At 40.4% G+C, this 18190-nt stretch overlaps 1 protein-coding gene across 3 annotated transcripts in view; it reads left to right on the top strand.

Annotated features, from left to right (window-relative positions):
* Positions 1–9278, top strand: part of CUL2 (cullin 2) — a 163543-nt gene extending 154265 nt beyond the window's left edge. For all 3 annotated transcript variants that reach the window (XM_070429466.1, XM_070429457.1, XM_070429476.1), the window contains exons 18-21: positions 2999–3201; positions 5797–5898; positions 7313–7429; positions 8785–9278. In XM_070429466.1, the coding sequence (XP_070285567.1) occupies positions 2999–3201; positions 5797–5898; positions 7313–7429; positions 8785–8916 (554 nt within the window). In that variant the 3' untranslated portion in view covers positions 8917–9278. The remainder of the gene's footprint in view (positions 1–2998; positions 3202–5796; positions 5899–7312; positions 7430–8784) is intronic.
* The last annotated feature ends 8912 nt before the right edge of the window (positions 9279–18190 follow it).

The raw sequence follows: 18190 nt of genomic DNA, 5'->3' as shown, positions 1-18190 counted from the left end.
GGGTGACTACCATAAAAATACTGGCACATTTACATATCAGACAAATAAGGCAAATGCAAATATATACATAAAGAATAAAATCCATTTCCTGCTTGCCAGGCAACCAGACCAGAGATTGTCACCGAGGATGTCTTGGATATGCCCCTCAGGCATTCCTCAACCCTCCATTGTTAGATGTAAGTTGGGCCCTGAATCAGGCATCCCAAAGATAGTTCCTGTCCAACCAACCAGAAGCCAAGTGTACACTAGAACTGAAACTACATTTCTGACAACCCTATACCCAAAATGGGAATAGAAAAACTAATTAACGCATCTAACGGGGCTGACATTTAGTAATAACATTTAGAACTGCCCAGACCTTGATACCCTTTTCTTATCTAACACTTTCTCTACCACCTTCTGAAGTGCTGAACAAAACATTTTTAGGTGGTTACTATGCTTTGCTGTCGAGACAGGCCAGGCAGCTTTTCCAGTGGTCAGCAGTAAGTGGGAGTCTCATATAGAACAGACCCCTCATATAGTTTTATTCTCTTTAAACCTTTCAGTTACATTTATACCATTGAGATCCTGTGAAGCTTGTCCTGTTTATATTTTAACATTCAGCAAGAAAAACATATAATAATAACATTTAGAACAGCCCAGTCCTTGATACCCTTTTCTTATCTAACACTTTCTCCATCATCTTCCCCCCACGACTACTCTAACCCTCTGGACATATTTTTTTTAAGACTGGCATTCTGGATTTGTTACATTACTTAATTGTGATGTATTTTATTTGTTTTCTGATTCTCTATATTTTCTGTGAAGTGGAAATTAGGTCTAAAAGTTTCATTATATTCAGATTAAATATTGTTGGCAAGAATACTAAGGATTTTCTGATCTTAATATTACATTACAACAGAGGACATGTAATATCAGATTGTCCCACTATTAGCAACACTAAAGTTGCTCACTTGGTTAAGGTGGTGACCAACAGAGAGCTCCATTGTAAAGATATATTCCCCTTTTCATTTAGCAGGTAATTTGAAGGGCAATATTTAGGTCCCAGTCTTTTCAGCCATGAGCTGACCAGTAAGAGCATGATGCTGGAAAAGTGGGAAGAGGTCCATGTTCCCCTGATCTTGATAATTTATTGAGAAAAAAAAAAATAGCAAGAAAAAAGTGTAATACAAAGCTTACTAGTTGAACCCTTTTTTAAGTTGCAGACTGTACTTGATAATAAGTGACACTTTGACTCCTTATTTGCACTGTCTCCTCATGCTGTTTTGTTTCTAGTGATGATAAAAGACTGTTTATGTCACAGAAGACTCGTTCTGTTTCCAAGCCCATGGCATCATATTACAACATCAAGGACATGCTGGCTGATGGTCTCATTTAGTCATTGAAGTGCTTGTTGCATCCTATATAATAAAGGGCTAATATGCAAATTGTCCCCTCGACCAGGGGGCGGGGCCAGCTGGCCTACTGCCTGTGGCCCCTCCCCCCAGCCAGCCTGGCCCAATTGACCCAGATCAAGGCGGGCCAGCCGGGTCCCACCTGTGCACAAAATCATGCACCAGGCCTCTAGTTGTTTTATATTGGTTTCTGGTATATGACTAAGCAGTCATCACGCAAATGATAGAATGTAGTTTATGTGATGTTTTGCTCCTTGCCACATTTTCCAAACTTAAATGTTGAGATGAAAGCCCTTAATGTACTCTTTATACTAATTGTTAGTAGTATACACCTAGTGATAATTTCTTACTTAAACTCTTTGTGTGAATAGAATATTCTAATTAATATATTAAACTTTCTTTCATGAAAATTCAGAGATTAGGGATTTTTTTCCTCCCAAATCATTTTGAAGAATATTTCTGAATATCAGTTTGTTTGTTTTTTAATAAGTCAAGGTATAATAAAAGTTAAAATAGGCATGTGTGTTCTGATAATAAATTGGAGAATAAAATTATATTCTTTAAAATCTTTAATTAAATAGTGAATAAAGAAGCACAAAATCTTGATCAGAGTTACTAATATGGGGAATGCAGCCTCTAGGGTTCAGTTATGTGAAATACAGCTTCCTTGAGTTAAAATATAGGGTTCTGAAACCAGTTTTCATGCTGGGTTAGTTTATAATCCATTGACAGTCAAATAATGCAAGGGGTGTGAGAGAGAGAGAGAGAGAGAGAGAGAGAGAGAGAGAGAGAGAGAGAGAGAACACGCAATCACTGTACTACAACTTTATGATTTAGGAAGTAGTTCTTTGACTTACCTTAGCTTTTTTTACTGTTACTGAATTTCACAGAATGCATACATATTGGTCATACAGTTTGTTGCAAGCTTTTCAGTGTTCTCTCTCCCTGGGATATTGCAGAACTGCAGTACAACTAAACCTGCTGTATATTTAATAGCTCTTAGGGGGTAAGGTAGAGTCTAGCACACTGTTATTCTATCAACTGTTTAAATAAAATTAGGATCTATCTATCTCTCCCATTCTTGTTTTCCCCTAGAAAATTGCTGGGAAGAAAGATGCAATTTTAAAAATGTTGGCAGAAGTTATAGTTTAATCAAAGCTGTAGGATAAGCATTTCCTATGTGCTCATAGACCTCCCTGTAGGCTTGACCCTTCCCTGGAATAGAGCAGATGGAGACAGCACATGAAGCCATTGCTAATAGCAAGCCAACATTCTCTCCCCTTTGTCTGTTTTGTTTTGGGTTTTTTTTCCTATCCCCACCTCCTCTTACTGTTTTTTTCTAAGTTTTAGTTAGCCTTCCATTGACTAAAGACATTGTTTAAACCCTGCTGGTAAAGTTATGATAGCTTAACCATGATTTATACTCAAAACTAAGAGCTCTACCCCCAATCCCTCAAACAAACAAAATAATTACATTGCCAGCAAGAATGGCTTTACAATTAATAAAGGAGAATAATATCCAAAATAGACAGTTATTATTCAAGTAATTTCAAAATGTTTCTTTGAATGACCAGTTTATTGTCACAATTTTGTTTTAATTGTAGGTGAAGTTAAAATGAACTATTTGGGCAAACCATATGTAGCCATGGTTACAACATACCAAATGGCAGTTCTTCTAGCCTTCAACAACAGTGAAACTGTCAGCTATAAAGAGCTTCAAGACAGCACACAGATGAATGAAAAGGAACTGACAAAAACAATCAAATCATTACTTGATGTGAAAATGATTAACCATGATTCAGAAAAGGTATGGGAATTTAAAGGTCAAGGAATTTAAGCGTTGTAAACATTAAAGCATTTTCATGGGATGTTCACAGTATTGAAAGTAGGTTATAATGTTAATGCCCTTGGTACTTTGGAAAGCACTTGAATCACCTACATTACTGCTGGTTCCTTACAACTGTGAACTTGAGGAGTCACAGAGAAGGCTATGTAAATCGGTGCCTATGTGCCCTTTACAGTTTGATTTTCTTTGTCCTATACTATGACAATGTACTAAGAAATTGGAAAAAAATTGCCATTGAGAATTTTTGATTGAGTTTGAAAACTGTAGCTTATCTTAAAACTTTCCAAGATTTTTTCCCCCATGTATTTTTGGTTAATGTTTAACTGTATGGTTCTGTAGTAGGAAATAACAGCCTATTGATGTCATTTGTATGATATTTAACATGTGTAACTGGAACCCAACACACTCACTTTCATATCCTTTAATTTCAGAACTCAAATAACCTCCATATTTTTAAAATACCTATCATGAGACTAGCAAGCCAATAGTATATTCCTTTTTCTTTATAACTTTTCTTTACAGTAGTAAGTTTTTGTTATTATAATACTAGAGGCCCGATACACGAAAATTCATGCAAGAGTAGGCCTTCCTTCCCCCAGTGGCCAGCGCCGGCTTCACTCCGGCTGGCTGCCAGCAGGAACCCAGGACCCAGGCTGCTTCCCTCCGGCTGCCAGCAGGCACCTGGGACCTAGGCGGCTTCCCTCCGGCCACTGGCAGGCACCCAGGACCCAGGCTTCACTCTGGCCCTAGCTTCGTCTGGAAGGATGTCCGGAGTGATGTCCGGGAGGACATCTAGTCTAATTAGCATATCACCCTTTTATTACTATAGATATCTTGGATAATTAAATGGTTTTTAAAAAGCAACTGATGTGGGTTAAATCTCCTACTTCAAATTATTGTACCTATAAGAAAAAAATTCTTGTAGATGGTATTTCATTTTTTTTAATATATTTTATTGATTTTTTACAGAGAGGAAGGGAGAGAGACAGAGAGCTAGAAACATCGATGAGAGAGAAACATCGATCAGCTGCCTCCTGCACATCTCCCACTTGGGATGTGCCCGCAACCCAGGTACATGCTCCTGACCGGAATCGAACCTGGGACCCTTCAGTCCGCAGGCCGACGCTCTATCCACTGAGCCAAACCGGTTTCGGCATGATATTTCATTTTTATTTTGGTAAAGTTAATAGCCTACAACTTACTTCTCTCATCAATTCATTTTGCCGACATCTCTAAGATTATGATAACATTTTATATCCTATAGTTGAACAGTTCTAAATTACATATATTCTGAAATTCAAATCTTTCAAAGGCTTTTCTTAATTTTGAGAAGTGATTAAATTTTTTTACTTCAGAATCTTTAAATGTTAAAATTCTTAATATTAAGATTTTAAATACAGAAATTAATTATGACTTAAAACAATGAACTTATTTTAAGTTAAAAAATTTTAAGCTTAATTGCTGAAGTTAGAAGTTATATATATATTTTTAAATGTGTTATTTTCACTGCCCAAAAATATACAAAATAAATATAGATTGTTTGCACATTCAATTTTAATTATGAATCTGCTGGTTTCTTAGAATTTCTTAATTTATTATTGAAACTGAGTCTATCTACCATACCAAGTTCTTCTTTTATTGTTGTTGTTAATCCACATCCAAGGATATCTTCTCCATTGATTTTCAGAGAGAGTGGAAGGGAGGGAAGGCAGGAGGGGAGAGAGAAAGAGACATCAACATTGCTTGATTGCCTCCACATGTACCCCAACCAGGGATAGAACCTGCAACCCAGGCACATGCCTTTGACAGGAATCGAACCCTCCACCCTTCAGTGTGAAGGTCAAAGCTCTAACCACTGACCCACACCAGCCAGGGCCTACTTAAGTGCTTCTTGATCCTGCTGATAGAGAAATTTCAGTATATGATATGAGTGGCTTTCTTAAGCCTGATAGAGAAGTTGTGATTCTAAAAGTTGCCTTAAAAACTTTCACTTGAGGAAAGGCCACTTGCTTCTGGCAGAGTGAATAAAACATGAATTGAAGAGCAGACTCTTGGCAGAATCACACCAGGGTCATGGAGAAATGATACTTGTGTGCCACTGGAAACAGCTTGCTTTTATAGTCAGGTAACTTATAATTGGTATTGTTATTGCAGCACTTAAAAAAACATTTGGTTGTTAAGTTTTTCAAAATGGGGTGATGGGAAAATTATGAGTCGACATTTCATAAAAATTAAAATGTCAAGTTCTGTTTAAGCCAGTGAGCTTGACTCTTTTGTCTTATCCAAAGGTAATATATGTAATAGGCCAGAAATTTGCTTACTTATTTAATGTAAATTGATTAAAATTCTATCAAGTGTAAAATTAGAAAAGAGTTGTTTTTTACTTCTTTGTTTGAAAGAAGACAATCATTTTTCTCTCAAATAATCTTTATAATGTAAAAGATTATGAGAATTTAGGATGTTTTTTCTTGGTTATTTCATAGCATATTGTTTGCAGCAACTCTTATGTAATGGTTTTATGTTTTATAAATATAAGTGAATTATTTGTAATTGTAGGAAGATATTGATGCAGAATCTTCATTTTCATTAAATATGAACTTCAGCAGTAAAAGAACAAAATTTAAAATTACTACATCAATGCAGAAAGACACACCACAGGTAAGAAAGAGCTTTTCTATGTCATTTCTTTTGGAAATATTAAAGCATTGTACTTTGCAAGTAGAGTAACAATGAGAAATGATGCAAAACTCTGCACATCAAAATTAATGATATGATATATCTTTTCTGGCATATTCTTTGCATTTACTAACCCTATAAACAAAATCTCTGCTAATAGTTTAGATTTTAAAACAGTGGTATAATGGGTACCTAAGGAAAAGGGTGCTGCATTGCTCTTAAACTAAATGTATTGCTCTGCTTTGCATCTTTCTAAAAATTCCTATCTTGAATAGTAATATAATCTCTTAGATTTTTCATTTGTAAAATCAGGGAAAGTTTTACAACTAATTTCTTTCAAAGGAAAATTGTTAAAAATGCTTCTCAAAGTTTCATGTGTAAATGAACCACCTGGGAATCTTGTCAGAACTCAAATTGTGATCTATGAGGTGTGGAGTGGAGTCCAGACTACCAGATAAGCCAGTTTGCATGTGTACTGTTGATTTCTTTAACTCAGCAGTGATTATTGCTTATTTCTGGGATGGCCTGTTCACATCACTTACGCTTCCTAATTGCTACCTATGTCGTTGGGCTTGGGGCAGGATGTGAAGGTATATATGATGTCAGGCCCACTTCAGGAACTTCCCCATGGGGAAACAAATGTTAACGAATTGCTATTAAATTTGAACCCTAAAATGTTCAATGTTCTATTTTCCTTCAGACTAATGAATAATAATTTGTAAGATATGGGTTATATTTTTATCTGTTAAAAGCCGTTATGAGATCCCTATTGTGGCATTGCCGACTTCTATGCCTTGCTTCTACTATTACCTTGAGCTGTATGATTTATGCCCTTTTTGGCTCATCCTTTTCTGGCTTCTCTGCTTGAGCCAAATAGAACCCTCCACAGTTCTTCCCCTTGAAGCCCAATCCAGTATGCGCTTGGAGCCATTTACTGAAGCATCTAAAAGCATTGTGGTATAGTGTCTGTACTCACTGAAAGGACAGCATTCTTGAAAATTACTGTTCTGTGTCATTTAAGTTCTAAGTCAAGTCTCTGTTCATCATTATTTATTCTCCTATACCAGTGGTCAGCAAACTGCAGCTCGCAAGCCACATGCGGCCCTTTGGCCCCTTGAGTGTGGCTCTTCCACAAAATACCATGTGCGGGCGCGCACGTACAGTGTGATTGAAACTTCGTGGCCCATGCGCAGAAGTCGGTATTTTGTGGAAGAGCCACACTCAAGGGGCCAAAGAGCCGCATGTGACTCGCGAGCCGCAGTTTGCCGACCACTGTCTATACCCTCCTCTACCCAATGCTCAGTATTGATTAGAAATTTATTTAAATTCACTGATAAAATGAATTCAGAACAATTATGATTTACTGTCTCATTTACTTTTTCCCACCTGTAAACAGGAAATGGAACAAACTAGAAGTGCTGTAGATGAGGATCGGAAAATGTATCTCCAAGCTGCTATAGTTCGTATCATGAAAGCACGAAAAGTACTTCGGCATAATGCCCTTATTCAAGAGGTAAAAGAGGGAAAAGTCTTCAAAACTTCTTGGGGTAGAGAGTATTACCAATGTACAGATGAATAATGTTTCTTTGTAAAGATGATTACAGAAATCCAGTGATTCGCAAATAGCATAAAGATATGCTTCATAAAAAAAAAAGATATGCTTCATTACATAATGGGAACAGTACCCACTTTTAATTTCAGAATTAAGTTCAGATTTGCTTTGGCTTGAGTTCAGAGGTATAAACTTCACCAGTTTATTGAGTCTTTTCTCCAGTTATTGGAGGAAGTTGACCACATCAAAGACTCATTCCATAAGTATATTGAGTGTCTATGATGCAATAGCACTGTGTTTGCTGTTGGGAGTTTAATGCAGAGCAAAGCAAAATGTGGTTCCTGCCCTTTTGTAGTTCACAGTATAATAGGGAAGAAATACATTATTGAAATAATCTATATATATAAAAGCCTAAGCGACCACCCGACCACTCAACTGGTTGCTATGTCTTGCACTGACCACCAGGGGGCAGACGCTCAACGCACAGGCATGGAAACATGGAACAGACTGATGAATCTCAGAGGGAAGGGGGGAGAGGAGAGGGTGGAAAGAGATTAACCAAAGATCTTATATGCATACTAGAGGCCTAGTGCACAGATTTGTGCACCAGTGGGGTCCCTCAACCTGGCCTGCGGAGATCAGGCCGAAACTGGCAGTCAGACATCCCCCAAGGGGTCCTGGATTGCGAGAGGGCACAGGCCAGGCTGAGGGACCCCACCAGTGCACGAATCCATGCACTGGGCCTCTAGTATGCAATATAAAATTACAGTAACATGCACTGAAAAAAAGTTATACAATACTGTGAGAATGTACATAAAAATCTTGAAGTGTTACTTCAGCTAAGAGCTGAAAGTTGAGTAAGGGAAGCTTAAGGGTATGGGTATTTAGATAGATTAATTAGTTGATAGTTTAATTTATTTATGTATGAATATTAGATTTTGCTATATATATGTTTTGCATTTTAATTTCTTCACAACATAAACATTAGGCTTTTTTGTTACTTTGCATAAATTATTATTTTTGTTCATGTGAGAATTGATCTAATTCTCCGTCTCCTTATGCACTGCTCTCTGAGTTTAAAATTTTTAATATTGTTATGGCACTCGCTTACTTGATATATCATGTGTATCCATTTAAGATGATTTTATTCTGTTTAATATAATTTCATAATTATTTTAAGTATATTTTTCTATATGGCTTAGATATCCTTGATGGAACCTCAATAAAATTGAGAAACTTTTATAGCTGATTGGTTAAAAGTAATTATTTATGACTGATTAATTGGCAGTAGTTTGACACCCATGTCTCTCTTACAGGTGATTAGCCAGTCAAGAGCTAGGTTTAACCCTAGTATCAGCATGATTAAGAAGTGTATTGAAGTGCTGATAGACAAACAGTACATTGAACGCAGCCAGGCTTCAGCAGATGAATACAGTTACGTAGCATGATGTTGCTCTCCTCTGTGTGGGTGTGAGAAGATCATTGCCATCACCATTTGGTGTGTTCCTGTGGGGAAAAGAGCAGGCCTATGCCTCCATAATTTGGTCATTTGGCAGCCCCTGTTTTTCTGCTGTTTACAACATCACCAGTGCCACGTCATGAGCGTCAGAGAAAATGCCTAGAGATATTTCAAGCTCATGTCATTATGACATTTCTTAAACCTTTATTAAAGAATGAGTGAAGTATTGCTGAAATGTGGAAATTTGGTTGGGTACCATGCTTTTTCTCCCCTTCACGTTTGCAGTTGATGTGTGTGTTTTTTTTTTAATGTATCTTAAAGGACATAAAATAAAAAACTGAAATATCGTAATATGACAGATAACCTAATAATTGTATCTACATTAAAATGACAAACATGATATTGCTGCTTGTCAAATAAAAAAATAAAGAAATAGAATGCCTTTTTTATGTGGATGGAGTATTACACTAAATCATATATAAATGTTCCTGAGTCATCAAAGCAGCGAATGCAGCTTTAGTTGCATTTTTATCTGAATAGTTTAATTCACTTGTACTTCTACTTAAATCTTACTGAAATATGTCGATTTTTCTAGAATGCATAAAAATGCATTCAGCATAAAGAATATTTTCTTTTTAAGGATTGGAACTACAATGGATATGAGCATTTTGAATATTGAGGATTTAATTCCATCAAGAGTTTCTGGTGATGTGCCATACCACAGAAATGGAGTATGAGGGGAATATGTGGTGACTTCAAGTCTGGCATAGGAAGAGTCTTTCATTAAAAAGTCATCTCCTGTTTTCATAATATATTATTTCTAACATAGAATAATGCTACCATTCTATCGCCTTCCCCTCTACCTTTCTCTGAGTTGCAAGAGATCCTGTCATACCAAAAGATCCTTATACCCCTCTAACATTTCCATGCTAGATTCATAAGTCACAGCTATGCTTAGCAATGGATAGCCTAAACACCTTTAAAAAAATCTGTATATTGGTACATGCTGCCAGACTCTGTTGGTTAAGAAGGCGTCCTGGCCCAAGGCCCTCCTCTTGAGTTACCAGCTCATCATCGTGGAGCAGGAGACTACGTTTATTTTAATCAAGAATTGGAAGGGAAACAAGTTGGAACCATCCTGGGAAGGACCCTACCTCATCTTGCTTACCACTGAGACTGCTGTTCGGACTGCAGTATGAGGTTGGACCCATCACACATGGGTTAAGGGCGGACCACCAGCTTCTCCGGGTGGAAACACCTCAACGTGGACGGCCATACCAGGACATAGCCCCTTGAAATTAATGATAAAGAAACTGTAAGCTGTCTATTTGCTTTAGGGCTCTGGCAAATTGCAGGGCTTACAATGTGGGCTGGGGAAATGTGTACAATCCGGATCACGCTTACCCAGTTAATTTATTGATTATAGATAACTTGAATGACTTGGATATTTCAGCCTTTAGGCCAAAAGATTGGCTAGGACTAGATTTAGGAGTAGATGTCACAGGACAAGATCCCTAGGCCAGTGCCACCACCATGCAAATAGAAGTAGGACATAAGGAAATGAATGCCTGGGTGGAGTGCATTAAATATTCTGTACACTCCCTAAATAAAAGTGACTGTTTACGCTTGCGCAGCAGGAAGGCTAGAGGCCCAAGTGGATAGACCTGAGACAGTAACGGGATGGAATGTATGCTTGCCCTGTATCAGGAGAAAATCGCCTGGGGGAAACACTTCCTGTAAGACTCTCTCCCTGTTGCTCCCATCCAACAGAGGTAAAGAGCAAGGACCCCCCAAAATGATCTGGCCCCTGTCCTGCGACATAAACTATACCTCCTGCCTCTCAAGGTGGAAGAACAGTACTTGGAGTTTATGGGAAATTTATCCAGATGTATAAATGGTCGAGTATCCTCAGAAGCCAATCATTCTGCACTGTGATACCGTGTTGATATCTGGTGGTGGTATGGGGGACCATTACTTGTGACCTTTCCCAGCACTTGGAGTGGAACTTGTGATCTGATACAATTGGGTGTCCCTTTCACTTTGGCATATTGTAAACTTTTTTCAATAGACTAGGAAGAAGAGAGAGAGTCCAGGGGTGTCCTTTGATCCCCATATTTACATAGATTCCATTAGGGTTCCAAAATGAGTTTAAAGCTAGAAATCATATTGCGGCAGGGTTTGAATCAGTCCTGACCTGGTGGTCCACGGTAAACAAGAATGTGGGATGGATTAATTACATTTACTATAACCAGCAAAAGATTGTTAACTATACTTGAGATGTAGTTAAAGTTATAGCTGAACAACTAGATGCCACCAGCAGGATGACCTCAGATACGATTCTGGCAGAAAAAGGAGTTTGTGTAATGTTGGGGGGCAGTGTTGTACATTCAACCCTGACAGCACAGCTCCAGATGGAACCATTACTAAGGCCCTACAGGGATGAACAACTTTAGCTGATGAGTGAGCTGAGAATTCTGGAATTGAGGATCCTTTCTCCAATTTACTAGAGCAATGGTTCAGAAAGTGGGAGGGAATGATGGTATCCATATTCACTTCTTTGATAATTGTGTTAGGAGTCACAGTCATGGGATGTTATATCATCCCATGTATGAGAGGTCGTATCCAGAGGTTAATTGAAACCGCATTGACCAAACAGCAAAATAATCTCCTTCTCCTAGACACTGCAAAGCATGAAAGTCAGCGAGTGTTAGCCGAGTTTGAAGAAGAGTTAAATAAGAAAAGGGGGGAATTGTAAGAATAAACAATCTTTTCTGTCAAAGAGGGGAGTTTGGCAGCTCCCCCCGGGGTCCGTCATTTTGAAACAGCAAAGGTCAACTCCTCCCTTTTTTCTTTAAATTAGCCAATTGTACAAGAATGTGAGCCTAGCTCTGACTAATCAAGAGTGAGGGACAGATGATGTTCATCAGGCATAAAACCTTGAGCAGACTGCCTGCTCAGTGTACATGCTGCCAGACTCTGTCTTGGTACGTACCCGTCTGCAGAAGATATTTTCCTTGCAAAAAAATTTGTATATTGTATTACACCAGGTGCCACTTATATAGAGACATGAAATTCCATTATTTTGTTTATTATATATATCAACAGCCAGTATTAGAATACTCTGGTCTGTTATATTATCTATTTACCCCTATTTTCCCCACCACTACAACACACACACACACAACTTTTTAAAGCTAGAATCTTTTAAAGTATTTTCCACACAAACCATTTCACTTATAATACTTTAGTGTATATTCTAACAGATAAGGCCTTTTATAAAAAATAAAAACAATTGACTTTTACAGTTGGTTTGATTGTACTTTTTCTAACTCATGTCTCTTAAGTGTTTAAAAAAAATCTCCTGAGCTTATAATAACTTATATACTGTGTACCTCATTTTACCTTTCTTCCTAGAGAGAAAATAATGGCAAACCATATAATATACATTTCACTGTCAAAAAAACAAATGTTTGTTTTAATAACTTTTTGATAAAGTTCCAAATTGATTCCTTTTTTCTTAAATATTTATAAACCTTAAATCAAGTCTTATCTTATTATCTGTCAAGAAAATACAGGGTGGGGCAAAAGTAGTTTTACAGTTCTCCTATGAAAAATAATAGAATAATTCATTAATAATACAAAAGTAAATTCTGTGTTTTGTGTACTCACAACTATAAACTACTTTTGCCCAACCCTGTGTATTATATTGGAAAATGGGCAAAACAATTGGGCTGAAGTCTACAGAAATGACTAGCAAGAATTTTCTTCACATCTTTTTCCATTTTATCTGAAAGGAAATATATTAAAGTTATGTTTATGCATGAGTAAGAAAGAGGCCAGATACATTTAACCAAGCCATAGCTCCAAAGGAAGCAGTGGTTAGAATGAATTTTAGGCCATATCTTCCCCTCAGGAGAATGAGGAAAGGGTTACAATCTCCTGAAATCCTTACTGCAGGAGATCTGAGCACATAGCCCAGAGTAGGTTGTATGCTTCCTGCTTGTGGGCAGAAAGGGTTAGAGCTTAAAAAAAGGAAAGAAGAGGAAGGACATGGCTATACATATATTGCCTGTGTAGAAGATGTGCTTTATTTTAGAAAACAAAAATAATGTGAGAAAAACTTTCAGAGGCTTAAAAAAAATAATACTGAGTTAGTTAACATGCATGAGTCTGATACATTTAACAGCTAGTGCAGTTCTTGTCAACAATCCATCCTTTCCCTTGGAAACCATTTTAATTGCTACAGTAGATGCAGATTCATCGTAGGATTTAGTTAAATATTTTATGATAATTTGGTTTAATACAAACAAAAGACTAGGCAGGCTGAGATTTGTGTTTTACTTTATGTATAATGTATATCTATAGTATTTTGTAACCTGTAAATCCTCAGTGCTGTAAAATTTGATATATTTTTTTTAACTTTTATTAACTGCATACTGGGACAGGTGCTTCCACATATGTTCTTTTATTTGACCTTCAGATAATCTTGTTGATTAGGCAATGTTCCTCTTGTTACTGAAACAGGTCAGGCCGCTTGGTAGGTGTTAACCAAAAGAACACTCCAAGTTGATTGTGTTAGTAGGAACTTTATTGCAAGCCAGCGAGCAAGGAGTGCACTGAGGATTATTCCCTGAGCAGTGCCTCCCCAGAACAAAAACCACATGGTATTACAGGGATAGTTGCTTACATCTTCACATTTTAAGGTATATTTTGGGTGAACATGAGCAGAAGTGGACATGGCTATACATATATTGCCTGTGTAGAAGATGGTATGTAAGCTCCACCTTGGTCAGAGATTTTAGTATTCTAATCTACACTAATAAAAGAGAAACATGGTAATTGGCGTACGACCGCTACCCTTTTCATTGGCTAATCAGTGAGTATATGCAAATTAACTGTCAGCCAAGATGGCGGCGGGCAGCCAGGCAGCTGAGAACAGGATGCTTGGTTGCCCCAGCGATAGAGAAAACCAAGGTTCCCGCCTGCAGCTGCGGGGCTCTGAGCTCCTGAAGCAACAGCTCCAAAAGATCCAATGTTTCAAGTAGAAGCTAAAAGATGGCGGTTAATCTGCAAACTCAGGCTCCAAGCGGTAGAGCGAAGCCAAACGGCCCTGAAGTCGCAGAGCAGAGAGGCCTCACTGCCCGGGGATCAGCGGAGCCGAGAGGCCTCCCGGCCGCCTGGATCAGCGGAGCCAAGAGGCCTCCCGGCCCCTGGATCAGCGGAGCCGAGAGGCCTCCCAGCTCGGGGATCAGCGGAGCCGTGAGGCCTCCCGCCCCCGATATCAGCGGAGCCCAGAGGCCTCCCAGCCGGGGGATCAGCAGAGCCGAGAGGCCTCCCAGCCAAGGGATCAGCGGAGCCGAGAGGCCTCCCGGCCCCGATATCAGCAGAGCCGCGAGGCCTCCCGCCCCCAATATCAGCAGAGCCGAGAGGCTTCCTGGCTGCAGAATCAGCGGAGCCGAGAGGCCTCCCGGCCCGGGGATCAGCGGAGCCGAGAAGCCTCCCGGGCGCCTGGATCAGTGGAGCCAAGAGGCCTCCAGGCGGCCTGGATCAGCGGAGCCGAGAGGCCTCCCAGCCCCGGGATCAGCGGAGCCTGATGGAAGCCCTGTGTGTTTATGCACCTTGGGGGTTCAGAGGTCCTGTCCTAGACAGAGGCCTATGGTGAAATTTTTGACTCTGAGAAGCAGCCTATGGGCTGGAAGGCAGCTCCTCTGACCTCAGTGCTGGAGAAGACGATTAAGCAGAAAACTAAAGAAACCAATTTTACATCATTTCCCAGGTGGAGAACATTTGGCATGTAAGCCCCTGACCAGTGCCCAGCCTCTCCTCTGTCAGTCTATCTCACTCTTAGGTACCATGTTCTTTGTTCTGTCTTAACTGCAACTCATTTTTAAACTAGATTGCTTTTAAAAGAAGACTAAATAAAGTTTCCCTTAAGTTATTTAGGTGGTGCTGGGGCTGCTGGGGGCCTGATAGAAGACACAAACACGCAACAGGTGGCCTGTACCCAGCAGCTCCAAGGCCGGCCACCTTGGTGCTGGGGCTGCTGGGGGTATCAGAGACACAAACCGGCAGGCCTGGCATCCAGCAGACCCGAGGCCTTTGTGGCAGCACTAAGGAGCAGCAAGCCAAGTGGTAGGAAGCAGCAAGCAGCTGGGCAGTAACAAGGGAGGGGTCCCGGACTGCAAGAGGGCACATGCTGGGCTAAGGGACCCCCCACCCATCCCCAGTGCACGAATTTCGTGCACCGGGCCTCTAGTCCTATATAATAAAGAGGTAATATGCAAATTGACTGTCACACCCTCCCACAAGATGGCCGGCATGGGAGGGCAGTTGTGGGAGATCAGGCCAGCAGGGGAGGGCAGTTGGGAGGGACCAGGCCTGCAGGGGAGAGCAGTTGGGGGCGACCAGGCCAGCAGGTGAGGGCAGTTGGGGGAGACCAGGCCTGCAGGGGAGGGAAGTTGGGGGCAAACAGGCCTGCAGGGGAAGGCAGTTGGGGGCAACCAGACAGGCAGGCAGGCAGGCGAGTGGTTGGGAGCCAGCAGTCCTGGATTGTGAGAGATGTCCGACTGCCATCCCAGATTGGAGAGGGTGCAGGTTGGGCTGAGGGACACCCCACCCCCACCCCCAGTGCATGAATTTCGTGCACCGGTCCTTTAGTGAGGGTATAATTTTAAAAGTTCATGCTGTCAAAGAGTCCTCTGGTCTGGGGTGGTTTTCTTATCTTTACCTTCTAGCCCTGAAGGAAAACATCTCTGGCAAGCTTTGTTAGTAGTCAAGCAATGACCAAGTTTAGCAAATGTTAGGTTATTACATAGGTTTTCTCCTGTACCTTCTGTACCTTCATAGATGAGGAAACTAATAAAGAGTGTTTTTCAGGAGTCATTGCCAGAAACTGCAGAACCTGAATTTAATCCCATTCAAAGCTGTGATCTTAATAAATATAGCACAGCCTCTAGATAGAAATGGCTTCATTTTATACATTAAGAATAGTTTTTCCTGACTTTTAAAGAAAAATTTATTTCTAGTTAAATAATTTGTGATAATAAACACTTCATATTTTGGTTCTTAAAATACTTATTTAAGACTAAAGGCCCAGTGCACAAAAATTTGTGCACTCGGGGGGGTCCCTCAGCCCGGCCTATGCCCTCTTGCAGTCTGGGACCCCTCGGAGGATGTCCACCTGCTGGCTTAGGCCCACTCCCTGGGGGATTGGGCCCAAGCTGGCAGTCAGACATCCCTCTGGCAGCCCAGCAGCCCTCGGGGGATATCCACTTGCCAGCAGGGAGCAGACCTAAGCTGCAGTCAAACATCCTTAGCGCTGCTGAGGAGGCGGGAGAGGCTCCCGCCACCACCGCTGTGCTGGCAGCCATCAGCCTGGCTTGTGGCTGAGCAGAGCTCCCGCTGTGGGAGTGCACTGACCACCAGGGGGCAGCTCCTGCATTGAGCATCTGCCCCTTGGTGGTCAGTGTGTGTCATAGTGACCAGTCATTCCCAGTTGTTCTGCTGTTAGGGTCCATTTGCATATTACCCTTTTATTATATAGAATAGAGGCCTGGTGCACAGGTGGGGGCTGACTGGTTTGCCCTGAAGGGTGTCCTGGATCAGGGTGGGGGTCCCGCTGGGGTTCCTGGCCAGCCTGGGTGAGGGGCTGATGGCTGTTTTCAGACTGACCAAGCCCCCCGGTGACCGAAGCTCCCAGCCTTTCCTTTTTTTGTTTTGTTTTTTATTCGCTCCAGCTCCATGGCCATGGCGACTGGAAGCAGGTATCTGGGGTTTATTTACCTTCTATAATTGAAACTTTGTTGCCTTGAGAGGAGGCAGCAGTCGGCCGGGAAGCTTGTCTTCTTCCATCGCCAGGGGCAACCCACCCTCCTGCTCACTCCAGCTCCGTGGCCACGGCCGGCTGAAAGCAGGTATCTGGGGTTTATTTATCTTCTATAATTGAAACTTTGTTGCTTTGAGTGGAGCTCAGAGCCGGCCACGGCAGCTTGTCTTCCTCCATCATTGGGGCAACCAAGCCTCCTGCTTGCTCCAGCTCTGTGGCTGCCGGCCACCATCTTGGTTGGGTTAATGTGCATATAGTCGCTCTGATTGGCTGGTGGGCGTGGCTTAAGGCATAGCAAAAGTATGGTCAATTTGCATGTTTGTCTTTTATTAGTGTGGATGTAAATATAATGGTTAGGCAAAGGGTACTTGTGAATATAATGTTTTATATTCACATGTACAACTATAGAACATTTATTTCAGGTGTATTTACTTAATGCAAACCTGTTTTTAGTTAAAATGGATAATTTATTGAGCTCTTCAATTTTGATTCCGAGGACAAATTCTTGGTTGAGCAAGGTCATAGTAAAGATGTTAACTTTTAACATTCTAATCCTAATCTTTGGGGCAGTTAAACATGGGTTTTAGCTAAGTGAATAGCAATTAATATGAATAGGCCCACTGGTTGGAAGTTGATAGTTTATGAAGCATTTTTAAGGCTGAAGCAATTAAATTAGGTAGTCCTTACATGAAACAAACAATTTCTAGGCTAGAATTCATTAAAGGTAGGATTATTTTCATATGCAGTGACTGCACTTCATAGGGAATTCTAAGATATTTTCCTTCCCCAGCCCTCCATCTATAACTCAGGAAGTCACCTTCCTTTCATCATCTAGCAAACATTTACTAGTGTCAGGGTATAGTGGATACAGTTGCTGCAATGATTAGCCAAAAAGATAAGGTTTGTGCCCATATGGAACTTTTAGACATATCATAGTCATAAATATGTTATTCCAAATGTCAATACTTGTGAAGGGAAATCCTGGGTACTCTGAGGAGCGTTGCATGAGAGAAGTTAAAGGGTCAGTGAAGGCAGGAGAGCATATTCTAACAGGAGTGACAGCAAAGAATCTGAGGTAAGAAACAGCAGCCAGAACCTAAGAATCGAAAGACCTATATGACTGAATTATGTGGATTTTAAGCAGGGGAGTTATATTTGCATGAAAAAATATTATGTTTTCTTAACTTGGGTGATGGGTGAATATTCATCTTATTATGCTTTATAGTGTACATATTTTCCTTTGGTGTTTGTGAGCTATTTCATAATATTTGCAGAGTTTAGTGGGAAATGGATAATCTGAATTAGGGTGAAGAATGAACTCTACAGGCTAATAATGGGGTTAAACCTCAGTAGAAGCAGTGGCTATCTCTAGAGGGATAAAGTAGATAAAATTGACAGTTTAATGATGGGTTGGAATGAGGAAATGGGTGAGTGAGGA

The sequence above is a fragment of the Myotis yumanensis genome, unplaced genomic scaffold (assembly GCF_028538775.1).
Source record: "Myotis yumanensis isolate MYYU_CA2020_CCGP unplaced genomic scaffold, mMyoYum1.0.hap1 SCAF_1, whole genome shotgun sequence".
NCBI lineage: Eukaryota > Metazoa > Chordata > Mammalia > Chiroptera > Vespertilionidae > Myotis > Myotis yumanensis.
This window is presented reverse-complemented; position numbering and strand designations above follow the sequence as displayed.